Source organism: Hordeum vulgare, unplaced genomic scaffold (assembly GCF_904849725.1).
Source record: "Hordeum vulgare subsp. vulgare unplaced genomic scaffold, MorexV3_pseudomolecules_assembly, whole genome shotgun sequence".
Taxonomy (NCBI): Eukaryota; Viridiplantae; Streptophyta; class Magnoliopsida; order Poales; family Poaceae; genus Hordeum; species Hordeum vulgare.
The window spans coordinates 39,946-55,000 of record NW_025422537.1 but is presented as its reverse complement, the minus strand read 5'-3'; the positions used below and the strand labels follow the sequence as shown (position 1 = coordinate 55,000).

Below are 15,055 nucleotides of genomic sequence, written 5' to 3'. Positions count from 1 at the left end.
TCTCGCGAAAATCGCGAGTTGCAGAGATGAGAACCATGAAAAGCAAGATCCCGAATAAGAAAACAGAAACCGAGGAAGAGGAAACCACAAGAGTGAAGACTAGTAGAGTCTCGTCTTTTGTCATTCTTTGCTCCTTTTTCACTCAATGATTCCTTCGAATTTGCCGACCAAAAATTCTATATGTCTATTCTATCTATGATATTTCTATATATATAGAATATGATATCTAATATGACATCCGATTTGTCAAAGGGATTGGATTGGTGACTTACCCATTCAGTGACTTTGGCACTGGACGTTCCAAAAACGGGTACTATCGGATCGGGTGAATTAGAGAATAGACAGAGGTCCGTTGGCATTTCAGCCTTTCTTCTCCTTTCAGGGCCTATCCGAAAGAGAATCCAGTACCTCTTGGTCCTGAATATCAGAATAGGACGAACGAACCGGCCTCCGCGGATATCTTTGCTTCGGAACAAAACCCTGCAATCAAATAGATTGTCCCAAGGGCGCCATATTCTAGGAGCCCAAGTTATGCTATTGAAAATTCGTTCCTCTAGCAGTTCCGGTTTGAGCATTCCGTTCCCTTTTTCAAACTCCACTTCTTTTCATATAGCAATCCCTGATCAAAGAGAGAACAATATCCATTTCAAAACATTTATAACAGATTCCTTAGTTCGGACCGACGAAGTAATGTCACTCGACTATTATCAACCTGACTGCAATCTTTTTCTGTCGGTAAGGATTGCACCAGAGCACCTTCTACTTCTAATAGGCCATGAACTATAGATAGAGAAGAATCATTCTGAGCGAGTACATAAGAAGCGATCCACTTTTTTTCATCGGTTCCAGGGGAAGACCAAAGATCTTGCGCGGCAGGTCCGCCAGAAAAACTCAAAAGAGAAAGAAGTCTCGTTAATCTCTTCATGCTCGTTCCAAGTTCGAAGTACCTTTTGGCCAAAGAAAAACCCGCTTCCTGACACGATTGCCTCTTTATCTTTATATAGATAGATTCTATGGGGTTATTACTTAGTAAGTCTATTTTGTACAAGAGCCCCTCCTATCTGATAGAAAAGGGTCCCATGATCCCGAGCCGATCTTACCTTGGCTCGCAAACCCCAAGTTTGTCTATGAAGAGCTAATCTAATTGTATTTTTTTCTAGAATGGATTTCTTATGTGGAATACTAATGGATAGGGCCTCGTTGCTAAGTGCTACAAGATCTAGTGCACTGGAACTCGTGGTTATGGACCCGAATCCTTTAGTATGGAACATTGTCTTTTCCAAGTAAAAACCCCTAGTATATGAAAGAATGAAAAGGTGCTTTCGTTCTTGTGGAATAAGAAGCCCTCGTACCTTAATGAAAGGAAAATCGTAATTTTTCGTTAGGTATTTGACCAAATAGGATCGTCCAGTTCCTATAGAACCTATCACTAAAATACCCGATAGGGCTAAGCGGAACGAAAAGGGTTTTCCATGAGATGGTAAATGAAAACGATTAGTCCCACACGAGGTTTGGGAATAAGTGATTGTCTGATAATGAGCAAGGAATATACGTCTTTCTGCTAAAGAGGATCTATTAAACTCATAATTCATTAGATCCTTGTTATCAATGCCAACTAGGTATCATAAGGAAATGGATCCCGGTTGTTCAATCCTTTGATAACCAAGGTCATTCTTTGCTAAAGAGAAATGATCACTATGAGTCAGACTCAATAGAATTGGATCCATTCCAAATAGCGAGAATTAGGATTCTTGATCCCTCTCAATCTCTCTTTCAATTCGAGGATCCAGAGAGGTGTTTTCATAGTCATCTCCGAATATTTGCCATCTCGGAATATTTTCGATTTCATTTTTCTATGATATGTCTTTCTATATGAAAATTGGTTATTTACGATGTACGATGATCCCTGTTAAGCATCCATGGCTGAATGGTTAAAGCGCCCAACTCATAATTGGTAAATTTGCGGGTTCAATTCCTGCTGGATGCACACGAACGGGAACATTCCATAAGTCTATTGGAACTGGCTCTCTATCCATGGAATCTCATCCATCATCCATACATAACGAATTGGTATGGTATATTCATACCATAACATAAGAACAATAAGAACTCGAATTCTTATCGATACTGGAACTCAGAGCATAGGAGGGAAAGTCGATTTATGGATGGAATCAAATACGCAGTATTTACAGAAAAAAGTCTTCGTTTATTGGGAAAGAATCAATATACTTTTAATGTCGAATCGGGATTCACTAAGACAGAAATAAAGCATTGGGTCGAACTCTTCTTTGGTGTTAAGGTGGTAGCTGTGAATAGCCATCGACTACCTGGAAAAGGTAGAAGAATAGGACCTATTCTGGGCCATACAATGCATTACAGACGTATGATCATTACCCTTCAACCGGGTTATTCTATTCCACTTCTAGATAGAGAAAAAAACTAAAGGAGAATACTTAATAATACGGCGAAACATTTATACAAAACACCTATCCCGAGCACACGCAAGGGAACCGTAGACAGGCAAGTGAAATCCAATCCACGAAATAATTTGATCCATGGACGGCACCGTTGTGGTAAAGGTCGTAATTCCAGAGGAATCATTACCGCAAGGCATAGAGGGGGAGGTCATAAGCGCCTATACCGTAAAATAGATTTTCGACGGAATCAAAAAGACATATCTGGTAGAATCGTAACCATAGAATACGACCCTAATCGAAATGCATACATTTGTCTCATACACTATGGGGATGGTGAGAAGAGATATATTTTACATCCCAGAGGGGCTATAATTGGAGATACTATTGTTTCTGGTACAAAAGTTCCTATATCAATGGGAAATGCCCTACCTTTGAGTGCGGTTTGAACTATTGATTTACGTAATTGGAAGTAACCAATTAGGTTTACGACGAAACCTAGAAATCGATCACTGATCCAATTTGACTACCTCTACGGGATAGACCTCAACAGAAAACTGTTGAGTAACGGCAGCAAGTGATTGAGTTCAGTAGTTCCTCATAGAAAATTATTGACTCTAGAGATATGGTAATATGGAGAAGACAAAATTGTTTGAAGCACGCACAGAACCGGAAGCGCCCCTTGTTTCAAAGAGAGGAGGACGGGTTATTCACATTTAATTTGATGGTCAGAGGCAAATTGAAAGCTAAGCAGTGGTAATTAAGACCCCCGGGGGAAAATAGGGATGTCTCCTACGTTACCCATAATATGTGGAAGTATCGACGTAATTTCATAGAGTCATTCGATCTGAATGCTACATGAAGAACATAAGCCAGATGACGGAACGCAGAGACCTAGGATGTAGAAGATCATAACATGAGCGATTCGGCAGATTTGGATTCCTTTCCTATATATCCACTCATGTGGTACTTCATCATATGATTCATATAAGATCCATCTGTCTAGAGATCGTCATATACATCTAGAAAGCCGTATGCTTTGGAAGAAGCTTGTACAGTTTGGGAAGGGGTTTTTTGAGAGAAAAGAAGAATCTACTTCAACCGATATGCCCTTAGGCACGGCCATGCATAACATAGAAATCACACGTGGAAGGGGTGGGCAATTAGCTAGAGCAGCAGGTGCTGTAGCGAAACTCATTGCAAAAGAGGGTAAATCGGCCACTTTAAGATTACCATCTGGGGAGGTCCGTTTAGTATCCCAAAATTGCTTAGCAACAGTCGGACAAGTGGGTAATGTTGGGGTGAACCAAAAAAGTTTGGGTAGAGCCGGATCTAAGTGTTGGCTAGGTAAACGCCCCGTAGTAAGAGGGGTAGTTATGAACCCTGTGGACCACCCCCATGGGGGCGGTGAAGGGAAAGCTCCCATTGGTAGAAAAAAACCCACAACCCCTTGGGGTTATCCTGCGCTTGGAAGAAGAACTAGGAAAAGGAAAAAATATAGCGATAGTTTTATTCTTCGTCGCCGTAAGTAAATACGTAACTAGGAATATGGAAAATTGCATTTTTGGAATTTGCAATAATGCGATGGGCGAACGACGGGAATTGAACCCGCGCATGGTGGATTCACAATCCACTGCCTTGATCCACTTGGCTACATCCGCCCCTTATCCAGCTAAAGGATTTTTTTCTTTTTTCCGTTGATCATTATTCTATTTATTCTGACCTCCGTACTTCGATCGAGATATTGGACATAGAATGCCACTCTTTAAAAAGGAAAAAAGGAGTAATCAGCTGTGACACGAAAAAAAACGAATCCTTTTGTAGCTCATCATTTATTGGCAAAGATAGAAAAGGTCAATATGAAGGAGGAGAAAGAAACAATAGTAACGTGGTCCCGGGCATCTAGCATTCTACCCACAATGGTTGGCCATACAATTGCGATTCATAATGGAAAGGAACATATACCTATTTACATAACAAATCCTATGGTAGGTCGCAAATTGGGAGAATTCGTGCCTACTCGGCATTTTACGAGTTATGAAAATGCAAGAAAGGATACTAAATCTCGTCGTTAACTGAATTCTGAATAGAAAGATTAAGAAGAAAAAAAAGATTCAAAATACCCAATATCTTGCTAGAACAAGATATTGGGTATTTTTGTCTTTTCTTTCTTCAAAAATTCTTATATGTTAGCAGAAAAACCTTATCCATTAATAGCTGGAACTTCAACAGCAGCTAAGTCTAGAGGGAAGTTGTGAGCATTACGTTCGTGCATTACTTCCATACCAAGGTTAGCACGGTTGATGATATCAGCCCAAGTATTAATAACGCGACCTTGACTATCAACTACAGATTGGTTGAAATTGAAACCATTTAGGTTGAAAGCCATAGTACTAATACCTAAAGCAGTGAACCAGATTCCTACTACAGGCCAAGCAGCCAAGAAGAAGTGTAAAGAACGAGAGTTGTTGAAACTAGCATATTGGAAGATTAATCGGCCAAAATAACCATGAGCAGCCACAATATTATAAGTCTCTTCCTCTTGACCAAATTTGTAACCCTCATTAGCAGATTCATTTTCAGTAGTTTCCCTGATCAAACTAGAGGTTACCAAGGAACCATGCATAGCACTGAATAGGGAACCGCCGAATACACCAGCTACACCTAACATGTGGAATGGATGCATAAGGATGTTGTGCTCTGCCTGGAATACAATCATAAAGTTGAAAGTACCAGAGATTCCTAAAGGCATACCATCAGAAAAGCTTCCTTGACCAATAGGGTAAATCAAGAAAACAGCAGTAGCAGCTGCAACAGGAGCTGAATATGCAACAGCAATCCAAGGACGCATACCCAGACGGAAACTAAGTTCCCACTCACGACCCATATAACAAGCTACACCAAGTAAGAAGTGTAGAACAATTAGCTCATAAGGACCACCATTGTATAACCACTCATCAACAGATGCAGCTTCCCAAATTGGGTAAAAGTGCAATCCGATCGCCGCAGAAGTAGGAATAATAGCACCAGAGATAATATTGTTTCCATAAAGTAAAGAACCAGAAACAGGCTCGCGAATACCATCAATATCTACTGGAGGGGCAGCGATGAAGGCGATAATAAATACAGAAGTTGCGGTCAATAAGGTAGGGATCATCAAAACACCGAACCATCCGATGTAAAGACGATTTTCAGTGCTAGTTATCCAGTTGCAGAAGCGACCCCACAGGCTTGTACTTTCGCGTCTCTCTAAAATTGCAGTCATGGTAAGATCTTGGTTTATTCAAATTGCAAGGACTCCCAAGCACACGTATTAACTAGAATATAGATAATAGAAGGCTTGTTATTTAACAGTATAACATAGACTATATACCAATGTCAACCAAGTCAGCCCAAAGATTGGCTATCCATATAAATAAATTAACCAAACCAATAATTTTGTATTTGTAAATGAAGTGAGTAAAAGTTAAAAACTTTGATGGGTCTTTTCTATATGGGTTGCCCGGGACTCGAACCCGGAACTAGTCGGATGGAGTAGATAATTCTTCCTTGTTACAATAGAGAAAAATCCCTCCCCAAATCGTGCTTGCATTTTTCATTGCACACGACTTTCCCTATGTAGAAATAGCCAATATTCTATTCCAAAGAGGAAGTTCTACTAATTTTTTAATTAGTAAGTTGATTCACCTACTCTTTATTATAATAAAAGGAACATTTCAGAATGAAAAATATGAAAGTTTTTTCTTGATCATTTATCAACCCTTTCCTGTTTATTAGTTTTGTCTAATGATTAATTAAGAGGGTTGACCAGGTCATTGATACCTATAATATCCAAATACCAAATACGCTCAGTGTGTGATCCACTGAAAGAAAAAAGAGTTGTTTTGGTGAACATCAAAGAAAAAACTTGCTCTTCTTCCGTAAAAAATTCTTCTAAAAATGCCGAACCCAATCGTTGCATAAAAGTTCGTACCGTGCTTTTATGTTTACGAGCTAAAGTTCTAGCGCATGAAAGTCGAAGTATATACTTTAGTCGATACAAAGTCCGTTTTTTCGAAGATCCACTATGATAATGAAAAAGATTTCTACATATCCGACCAAATCGATCAAGAATATCCCAATCTGATAAATCCGTCCAAATGGGTTTACTAATAGGATGCCCCGATCCAGTACAAAATTGAGCTTTTGATAAGTATCCTATGAGGAGAGTAGCGGGGACTATGGTATCGAATTTTTTCATTCGAGTATCTATGAGAAATGAATTCTCCAGCATTTGATTCCTTACCAACAAAGGACTTTTTGGTACACTTGAAAGGTATCCCATAAAATCGAAGCAAGAGTTTGCTAATTGGTTTATATGGATTCTTCGCGGCTGAGTCCAAAAAAAGAAATAATATTGCCAGAAATTGATAAGGTAGCATTTCCATTTCTTTTTCAAAAAAAAACTGCCTTTTGATGCAAGAATTGCCTTTCCTTGATATCGAACATAATGTATAAGAGGATCCATAAAGAACCATAAGGTTTTCCGAGAAAAACCAGGGTACATTATCCCAAAATGTTCCATCTTCCTAGAAAAGTGGATTCGTTCCAGAAAAGTTCCAGAATATGCTAATGGTAAGCAAGAAGATTGTTTACGAAGAAACAACAAGAAAAATTCATATTCTGATACATAAGAGTTATATAGGAATTTAACTAGTCTTTTATTTTCTTTTTGAAAAAAAAGAATGGATTTCATTGAAGTAATAAAACTATTCCAATTCGAATAGTAGTTGAGAAAGAATCGCAATAAATGCAAAGATGGAACATCTTGGATACGGTATTGAAGGAGTTGAACCAAGATTTCCAAATGGATAGGATAGGGTATTTCTATATGTGATAGATAATCCAAATGCAAAAATTTGTCTTCTAAAAAGGGAAATATTGAATGAATAGAGCGTAAATTCTGAAACTTTGGTATTTCTTTTTCTTTCGGACAAGATAATTCCCGTAGCGAGAATGGGATTTCCACAACAATCGCAAACCCCTCAGATAGAATCTGAGAATAAAACTCAGAATAAAAAAAAATTTTGTAATCCAATAATCGATCTTGATTAGGATGATTAACCGAGTTATCCAAAAAATTCTGCTGATACATTCGAATAATTAAACGTTTCACAAGTAGTGAACTAAATTTCTTGTTATTCCAACTAACTATTTCCACAGGTTCAGAACCGTTTAATCCATAATCATGAGCAAATGCATAAATATACTCCTGAAAGAGAAGTGGGTAGACAAAGTATTGTTGACGAGATTTCTGTTTTTCTGAATACCCTTCGAATTTTTCCATTTGTATTTCTACTTGAATCAGAGAGAAGAAGCATTTCTCGGTTTATCGAATGATGATACATAGTGCAATATGGTCAGAACAGGGTGTTGCATTTTTAATACAAACCCTGGAAAGAAAGGGAGTCTAATCCACGGATCTTTTTCCGCTCCTTTTCTACCGAATTAGTTTATGTTTGTTCTAAATTACAAAAAAGAACAGAACAAGTTTTTTATTTTTGCAGGCCAATCGCTCTTTTGACTTTGGAATACAGCCTCTTTATCAATATACTGCTTCTTTTACACATTCAATCCATAACATCCCTTATTCAATCCATAATCAAGAATAATTAGGATTTCTAAAAAAAAAGAAAAAATAAAGGGTCCACTCATAGGAAAACCCAACCTTTCCCCACATCCGGCACTAATCTATTTTTAACGTCTAATTAGAGCGGGGAATCCTTCCAATTAGGAAGTTAAGCTCGTTGCTTTTTATTTTACCAGAATTGGAGCCAGGCTCTATCCATTTATTCACTAGACCCAGAAAATCGTAATTTTGGATTCCATTCAAAAAAGATTGATTTTATTACGACATGCTATTTTTTCCATTCATTACCTTTGAGGATCAGTCGTGGTCTTCTAGACTCTACCAAGAGTCTGGACGAATTTGTTGTTTCATCCAAATGTGTAAAAGATCATAGTCGCACTTAAAAGCCGAGTACTCTACCATTGAGTTAGCAACCCAGATAAAAAAAGGATCTTAGATACGATCGAAATCCAAAAATCAATGGAATTACACCGCGCGCTTCTGTCAAAACATTGAACTAGCAAGACATCAAAAGAAAGATTTTATCGACCATGAAAAACACTCAAATGGCAAAACGAACAGGTCCGGTTAAATTCCACTAAAGTGAAAAAAAAGAGCGACCCTAATCACGATGGCCAAATTCTCCTTTTTTTAGCGATTTTTATTAAAAAAAATATATATTATATTGTATGAGAATACATGCAAGAGGAACACCCTTATCATTTGAGCGAAGTGTAAGCAGAAAAATTAAATATGGAGTGAGGATAAAGAGACCCATCTATCTACAAATTCTATTTGTTCAATAGACCTTTGTCAATGGAAATACAATGGTAAGAAAACAAATTAGATAGAAAAAGTAAATAAAATAGGGGCTTATGTTGGATTGGCACGATATAAATCCAAATAGGATTAAGAAAGAGGTAAATTGTGTCTAAATAATTAGACAACGAGGAATACTAATAATCTTCTCCTATCCTACTTTTTTATTCATTTAGTTCTTCAATTAACTCAAAGTTCTTTCTTTTTCTTTAAAGAATTCCGCCTTCCTTAAAATATCATAAACAGTTCTTGTCGGTTGAGCACCCTTTTCAAGGAAATAGAGAATAGCTGGAACATTTAAACAAGTTTGATTCTTTATCGGATCATAAAAACCTACTTTTCGAAGATCTCTTCCTTCTCTTCGAGATCGAACATCAATTGCAACGATTCGATAGACAGCTTATTGGGATAGATGTAGATAAACAACGCCCCCCCTAGAAACGTATAGGAGGTTTTCTCCTCATACGGCTCGAGAAAATGATTCGAATTTCTGTCGATAATAATAGAAATTAGACTATGACGTCCATTAATTTCCTTACAGAAAAAACAAATTTCATTTATACTCATGACTCAAGTTGGCTAATTCTGCCTGAGAAACTTCGAAGGCAAAATCCTTCAAAAATTTTTGAGTCGTCTTTAAACTCTTTTCTTTGTCTCATTTCGAACGAATTGACTTTTATTCCTTATTCTGATCCAACTCTGTTGTTGAGACAATTGAAAATTGTGTTTACTTGTTCTGGAATCCTTTATCTTTGATTTGTGAAATCCTTGGGTTTAGACATTACTTCGGGAATTCCTATTTTTTTCTTTCAAAAGAGTAGCAACATACCCTTTTTTCTTATTTCCTTCGATAAAGCATTTATCTCTTCTATAGAAATCTAATAAGGGGGATTGATTCTGATATACTTTTATTGGACTTTCTTCGTATTTTAACCTTTCGATTTATTTCTATATTAAGGATAGACTGACAAAGTTGGCCTAATTTATTAGTTTTCACTAACCCTAGATTCTTTCCCTTGATAAAAAATAAACTCTGTCCTCTCGAGCTCCATCGTGTACTATGTTACTTAAACCCTGCGCAAATTTGGTTCGGAACGAATAGAACAGGCTATGTCGAGCCAAGAGCATTTTCATTACTATGGAAAATGATGGATAGCAAAATCCACAATCGATCATGTCCTTCAAGTCGCACGTTGCTTTCTACCACATCGTTTTAAACGAAGTTTTACCATAACAAACATTCCTCTTTTCATTGCAAAGTGGTATAGAAAATTGATCCAATATGGATGGAATCATGAATAGTCATTGGTTTTGTTTTTTGTATACTAATTAAAATTAAAACTTGCTATCTATGGAGCAATATGGATAAAAGAAAGTAAGTATTTATCCGGGAAGCCTCCGCCAAGATCCAATTTATTTAAACCCATATTCGAATTCTATCATATGAATGAAACATAGAAAAAGACGACTAAACAAGTTTGCTTAAAACTTATTTATTATTAAATTTCCACCCTCAACGGATGGCTCGAGATGATCAATCTTGAAGTGAGAAGAGAAGGATTGACTCTTCCTCAATAAATAAACTATCAACCTCCAAAAAAGTTTAATTCATTTAATTACTAGAATTAGAATTCTATTAGTAATATATTTTTTCCGTACCAAAAACAATTAACTATAATAACTAAATAAACTATTCCAATGAATAGATTGAAAGTTTTTGGTAGTTAATTGTTTTTGGTACTTCTTCGACTCGAAGACCAAAAGGAAGAAAAAAATATGATTAAGTGATTATTAAGTGATTATTAAGTGATCATAGTAGAGGCATATCCTGAATGTGCCTGCTAGATCCCATTTTTTTCATGAAAATAAAGGTAGTCAATTTGACTGGACTTAAGACTTTATTATGTTTTCTGAGAAAACATAAGATATCATTATTCTCTTTAATAAACTTTTGTCTCATACGGAGTACTATATGATTTCACCGTTTGTTTCATCAGAAACAATCTGGGACGGAAGGATTCGAACCTCCGAGTAACGGGACCAAAACCCGCTGCCTTACCACTTGGCCACGCCCCATTTCGGGTTTTATGCGACACTAATAAACACTATTATGTTTATTTGTTATTCGTCAATACCATTTCAATTACATAAATAAAGAAGAGATATTCTCTTGCTAGTATTCTACACATGCAGATAATATAGAATCAAAAAAATGCATTGATCATTACATGGAATTCTATTAAGATATTATATGAAAGTCGAATTTATTCCACTCTCATTTGAGAGTGCGAATACAAGGAGGTATTTTGTGTTTGGGAAAGTCCGAAGAAAAAAAGATTTTGAATCTGCCTTTTCCTTCTTTCCCTTAAAAAAATAACTCAATCAAAATCCAATTATTTACTCTACAAGAATGAAATGCTTGTTATGCCTAATATACTTAGTTTAACCTGTATCTGTTTTAATTCTGTTCTTTATCCTACTAGTTTTTTCTTTGCCAAATTGCCCGAAGCTTATGCTATTTTCAATCCAATCGTGGATATTATGCCTGTTATACCTCTATTCTTTTTTCTATTAGCCTTTGTTTGGCAAGCTGCTGTAAGTTTTCGATGAAATCTTTAGTACTCTGTATGCCAAATTGAATGATGTGTTCATTCCAAAAAAAAAAATTAAAATGGGTAAAAGCCGAGAAGTTTTATATTTTTATATTATGAACCCTCAATTCTAAAATTGAAATTATTCTACATTGAATGGGTAGCTACAGCAATAAATTTGGATCAGCCTTTCTACTCCCCTGCACCTAGGTTGAGCAGGTACCTTTAGGTACCTACACAATACCTATTCAATACCACCTAACCCTATTTTTGCTATTGATAAGAGTTCTTATTATAAATGAATTCTTGCAATTTTTTTCCAGAATTCATTTTTGCATTTTTAGGTATCAAAAAAAACCATCCTAGTGGATCCGTGTGGTAAGGAAAAACTGGTAATCTATTCCTTAAAAAAAAATCTTGGAGATTATGTAATGCTTACTCTCAAACTTTTTGTTTATACAGTAGTGATATTCTTTGTTTCACTCTTTATCTTTGGATTCTTATCTAATGATCCAGGACGGAATCCTGGACGCGAGGAGTAAAAATTCAATTTTTTTTTTTTCTTACAAATTGGATTTGTTTCGTACATTTATCTATGAGAAAATCCGGGGGTCAGAATTCTTTCCAGTTTGAAAGTCCCAAATGATCCAAGGGAGCGGAAAGAGAGGGATTCGAACCCTCGGTACAAAAAAATTGTACAACGGATTAGCAATCCGCCGCTTTAGTCCACTCAGCCATCTCTCCACGTTCCAAAGCGAAAGGTTTCCGTGATATGATATAGGCAAGAAATAAGAAATAACGGTTGCAAAAAACCCCTTTTTTTCTTTCAAAAGTCTATAAAAATTATATTGCCAATTCCATTTTAGTTATATTCTTTTTTCTTAATGTTAATAAAAAAAAGAAGAAAATTCTTGTTTTTTCTTTGTAAAAATCGATATTGACCGAGAGACAATCAAATAGATTTTCTCTTTAGCGGGCATTTCCATATAGGACTTGTTATAATTATAATAAAACAAGCTATATATAAAAAAACGCTTTTTTTTTTTTTGTCGATTATTTATCAAGAAAGCAAAAAGGGTTCTTATCAAATCCACCATAAAATTGGAAAGAAGCATAAAGTAAGTAGACCTGACTCCTTGAATGATGCCTCTATCCGCTATTCTGATATATAAATTCGATGTAGATGAAATTGTATAAGCGAATTTTTCGTATTTCCTTAGACTTAGACCGCGCAAGACAAGAATTTTTCGCTATTTACGATTTCATATTCTTGTTACTAGATGTTCTATAGGAATAAGAAGAAATCGCAACTCCTTTGCGCTACACATAAAAATTGATTTCGAAGGTCCTTTTTTTTTTTCAGAATCCTCCATTTTAGTTCTTCCCCCCATGCAATAGAGAGGGAATGGGAAAAAAGGGGTTACTTTTATTTTCATTTTTCCCTTAAAAGATAGACTTTGAAATAGGAGTCTTGGAATAATGCTGAATTCAAAGGTTTATTTCTATAAGTATAAGATAAGAAAAACAAATCGAATCAAATTCATGGATTTACAACGACCTCGGTTGTGACTCCATAGATAAAAATGGAAAATTTCTCTCTTCGAGACCATTGAAAAAGGGCATTGAACGAGAAAGAAATCGTCCACAGATATAAAACTATCATATGCCTTGGAAAGTGATATGAGGTGCTCGGAAATGGTTGAAGTAATTGAATAGGAGGATCACTATGACTATAGCCCTTGGTAGAGTTCCTAAAGAAGAAAATGATCTATTTGATACTATGGATGACTGGTTACGAAGGGACCGTTTCGTTTTTGTAGGATGGTCTGGCCTATTGCTCTTTCCTTGTGCTTATTTCGCTTTAGGGGGTTGGTTTACAGGGACAACTTTTGTAACTTCTTGGTATACCCATGGATTGGCAAGTTCCTATTTGGAAGGTTGTAATTTCTTAACCGCAGCAGTTTCTACCCCTGCCAATAGTTTAGCACACTCTTTGTTGCTACTATGGGGGCCAGAAGCACAAGGAGATTTTACTCGTTGGTGTCAATTAGGCGGTCTATGGACTTTTGTAGCTCTCCACGGGGCTTTTGCACTAATAGGTTTCATGTTACGCCAATTTGAACTTGCTCGGTCTGTTCAATTGCGGCCTTATAATGCAATCTCATTCTCTGGTCCAATTGCTGTTTTTGTTTCGGTATTCCTTATTTATCCACTGGGGCAATCTGGTTGGTTCTTTGCGCCGAGTTTTGGCGTAGCAGCGATATTTCGATTCATCCTTTTCTTCCAAGGATTTCATAATTGGACGTTGAACCCATTTCATATGATGGGAGTTGCCGGAGTATTAGGCGCGGCTCTGCTATGCGCTATTCATGGAGCAACCGTAGAAAACACTCTATTTGAGGACGGTGATGGTGCAAATACCTTCCGTGCTTTTAACCCAACTCAAGCTGAAGAAACTTATTCAATGGTCACTGCTAACCGCTTTTGGTCCCAAATCTTTGGTGTTGCTTTTTCCAATAAACGTTGGTTACATTTCTTTATGCTATTTGTACCCGTCACCGGTTTATGGATGAGTGCTATTGGCGTAGTTGGCTTGGCTCTGAACTTACGTGCCTATGACTTTGTTTCCCAGGAAATCCGTGCAGCGGAAGATCCTGAATTCGAGACTTTCTACACCAAAAATATTCTTTTAAACGAGGGTATTCGTGCGTGGATGGCAGCTCAGGATCAGCCTCATGAAAATCTTATATTCCCTGAGGAGGTTCTACCACGTGGAAACGCTCTTTAATGGAACTTTCGTTTTAGCTGGTCGTGACCAAGAAACCACCGGCTTTGCTTGGTGGGCTGGGAATGCCAGACTTATCAATTTGTCCGGTAAACTACTTGGAGCTCACGTAGCCCATGCCGGATTAATCGTATTCTGGGCCGGAGCAATGAACCTATTTGAAGTGGCCCATTTCGTACCAGAAAAGCCCATGTATGAACAAGGGTTGATTTTACTTCCACACTTAGCTACTCTAGGTTGGGGAGTAGGGCCAGGGGGGGAAGTTCTAGATACTTTTCCATACTTTGTATCTGGCGTACTTCACCTAATTTCCTCCGCAGTCTTAGGCTTCGGTGGCATTTATCACGCGCTTCTGGGACCCGAGACTCTTGAAGAATCTTTTCCATTCTTTGGTTATGTCTGGAAAGATAGAAATAAAATGACTACAATTTTGGGTATTCACTTAATTTTGTTAGGTCTAGGTGCTTTTCTTCTAGTACTCAAGGCTCTTTATTTTGGCGGTGTATATGATACCTGGGCCCCTGGGGGGGGAGATGTAAGAAAAATTACCAATTTGACCCTTAGTCCCAGTGTTATATTTGGTTATTTACTAAAATCTCCTTTTGGGGGAGAAGGGTGGATTGTTAGTGTAGATGATTTAGAAGATATAATTGGTGGACATGTATGGTTGGGTTTTATTTGTGTATTTGGGGGAATTTGGCATATTTTAACCAAACCCTTCGCATGGGCTCGCCGTGCATTTGTATGGTCTGGAGAAGCTTACTTGTCTTATAGTTTAGCTGCTTTATCTGTCTTTGGTTTTATCGCTTGTTGTTTTGTATGGTTCAATAATACAGCT

General features: G+C 37.1%; 3 protein-coding genes and 1 non-coding gene across 4 annotated transcripts; 1 reads left to right on the top strand and 3 right to left on the bottom strand.

Moving 5' to 3' along the window:
* Positions 1 to 4,581: 4,581 nt before the first annotated feature.
* On the bottom strand, positions 4,582 to 5,765 carry LOC123419406 (photosystem II protein D1). The gene has a single exon (XM_045107165.1). The coding sequence runs from the start codon at positions 5,677 to 5,679 to the stop codon at positions 4,618 to 4,620; it is 1,062 nt and encodes a 353-aa protein (XP_044963100.1). The 5' UTR covers positions 5,680 to 5,765; the 3' UTR covers positions 4,582 to 4,617.
* A 346-nt stretch (positions 5,766 to 6,111) lies between these two features.
* LOC123419403 (maturase K) lies at positions 6,112 to 7,740 on the bottom strand. The gene has a single exon (XM_045107161.1). It carries the CDS (start codon positions 7,738 to 7,740, stop codon positions 6,205 to 6,207), a length of 1,536 nt encoding a protein of 511 aa, XP_044963096.1. The 3' UTR covers positions 6,112 to 6,204.
* Positions 7,741 to 12,088: 4,348 nt separating this feature from the next.
* On the bottom strand, positions 12,089 to 12,176 carry TRNAS-GCU. The gene has a single exon. It is a non-coding gene; the product is annotated as a tRNA-Ser (tRNA).
* A 970-nt stretch (positions 12,177 to 13,146) lies between these two features.
* LOC123419405 (photosystem II D2 protein) lies at positions 13,147 to 14,350 on the top strand. Its single transcript, XM_045107164.1, has one exon. The coding sequence runs from the start codon at positions 13,159 to 13,161 to the stop codon at positions 14,218 to 14,220; it is 1,062 nt and encodes a 353-aa protein (XP_044963099.1). The 5' UTR covers positions 13,147 to 13,158; the 3' UTR covers positions 14,221 to 14,350.
* The last annotated feature ends 705 nt before the right edge of the window (positions 14,351 to 15,055 follow it).

Bases quoted from the DNA above. Each gene is read 5' to 3' on its own strand.
- LOC123419406 (XM_045107165.1), bottom strand. From the start codon at position 5,679: ATGACTGCAATTTTAGAGAGACGCGAAAGTACAAGCCTGTGGGGTCGC.
- LOC123419403 (XM_045107161.1), bottom strand. From the start codon at position 7,740: ATGGAAAAATTCGAAGGGTATTCAGAAAAACAGAAATCTCGTCAACAA.
- LOC123419405 (XM_045107164.1), top strand. From the start codon at position 13,159: ATGACTATAGCCCTTGGTAGAGTTCCTAAAGAAGAAAATGATCTATTT.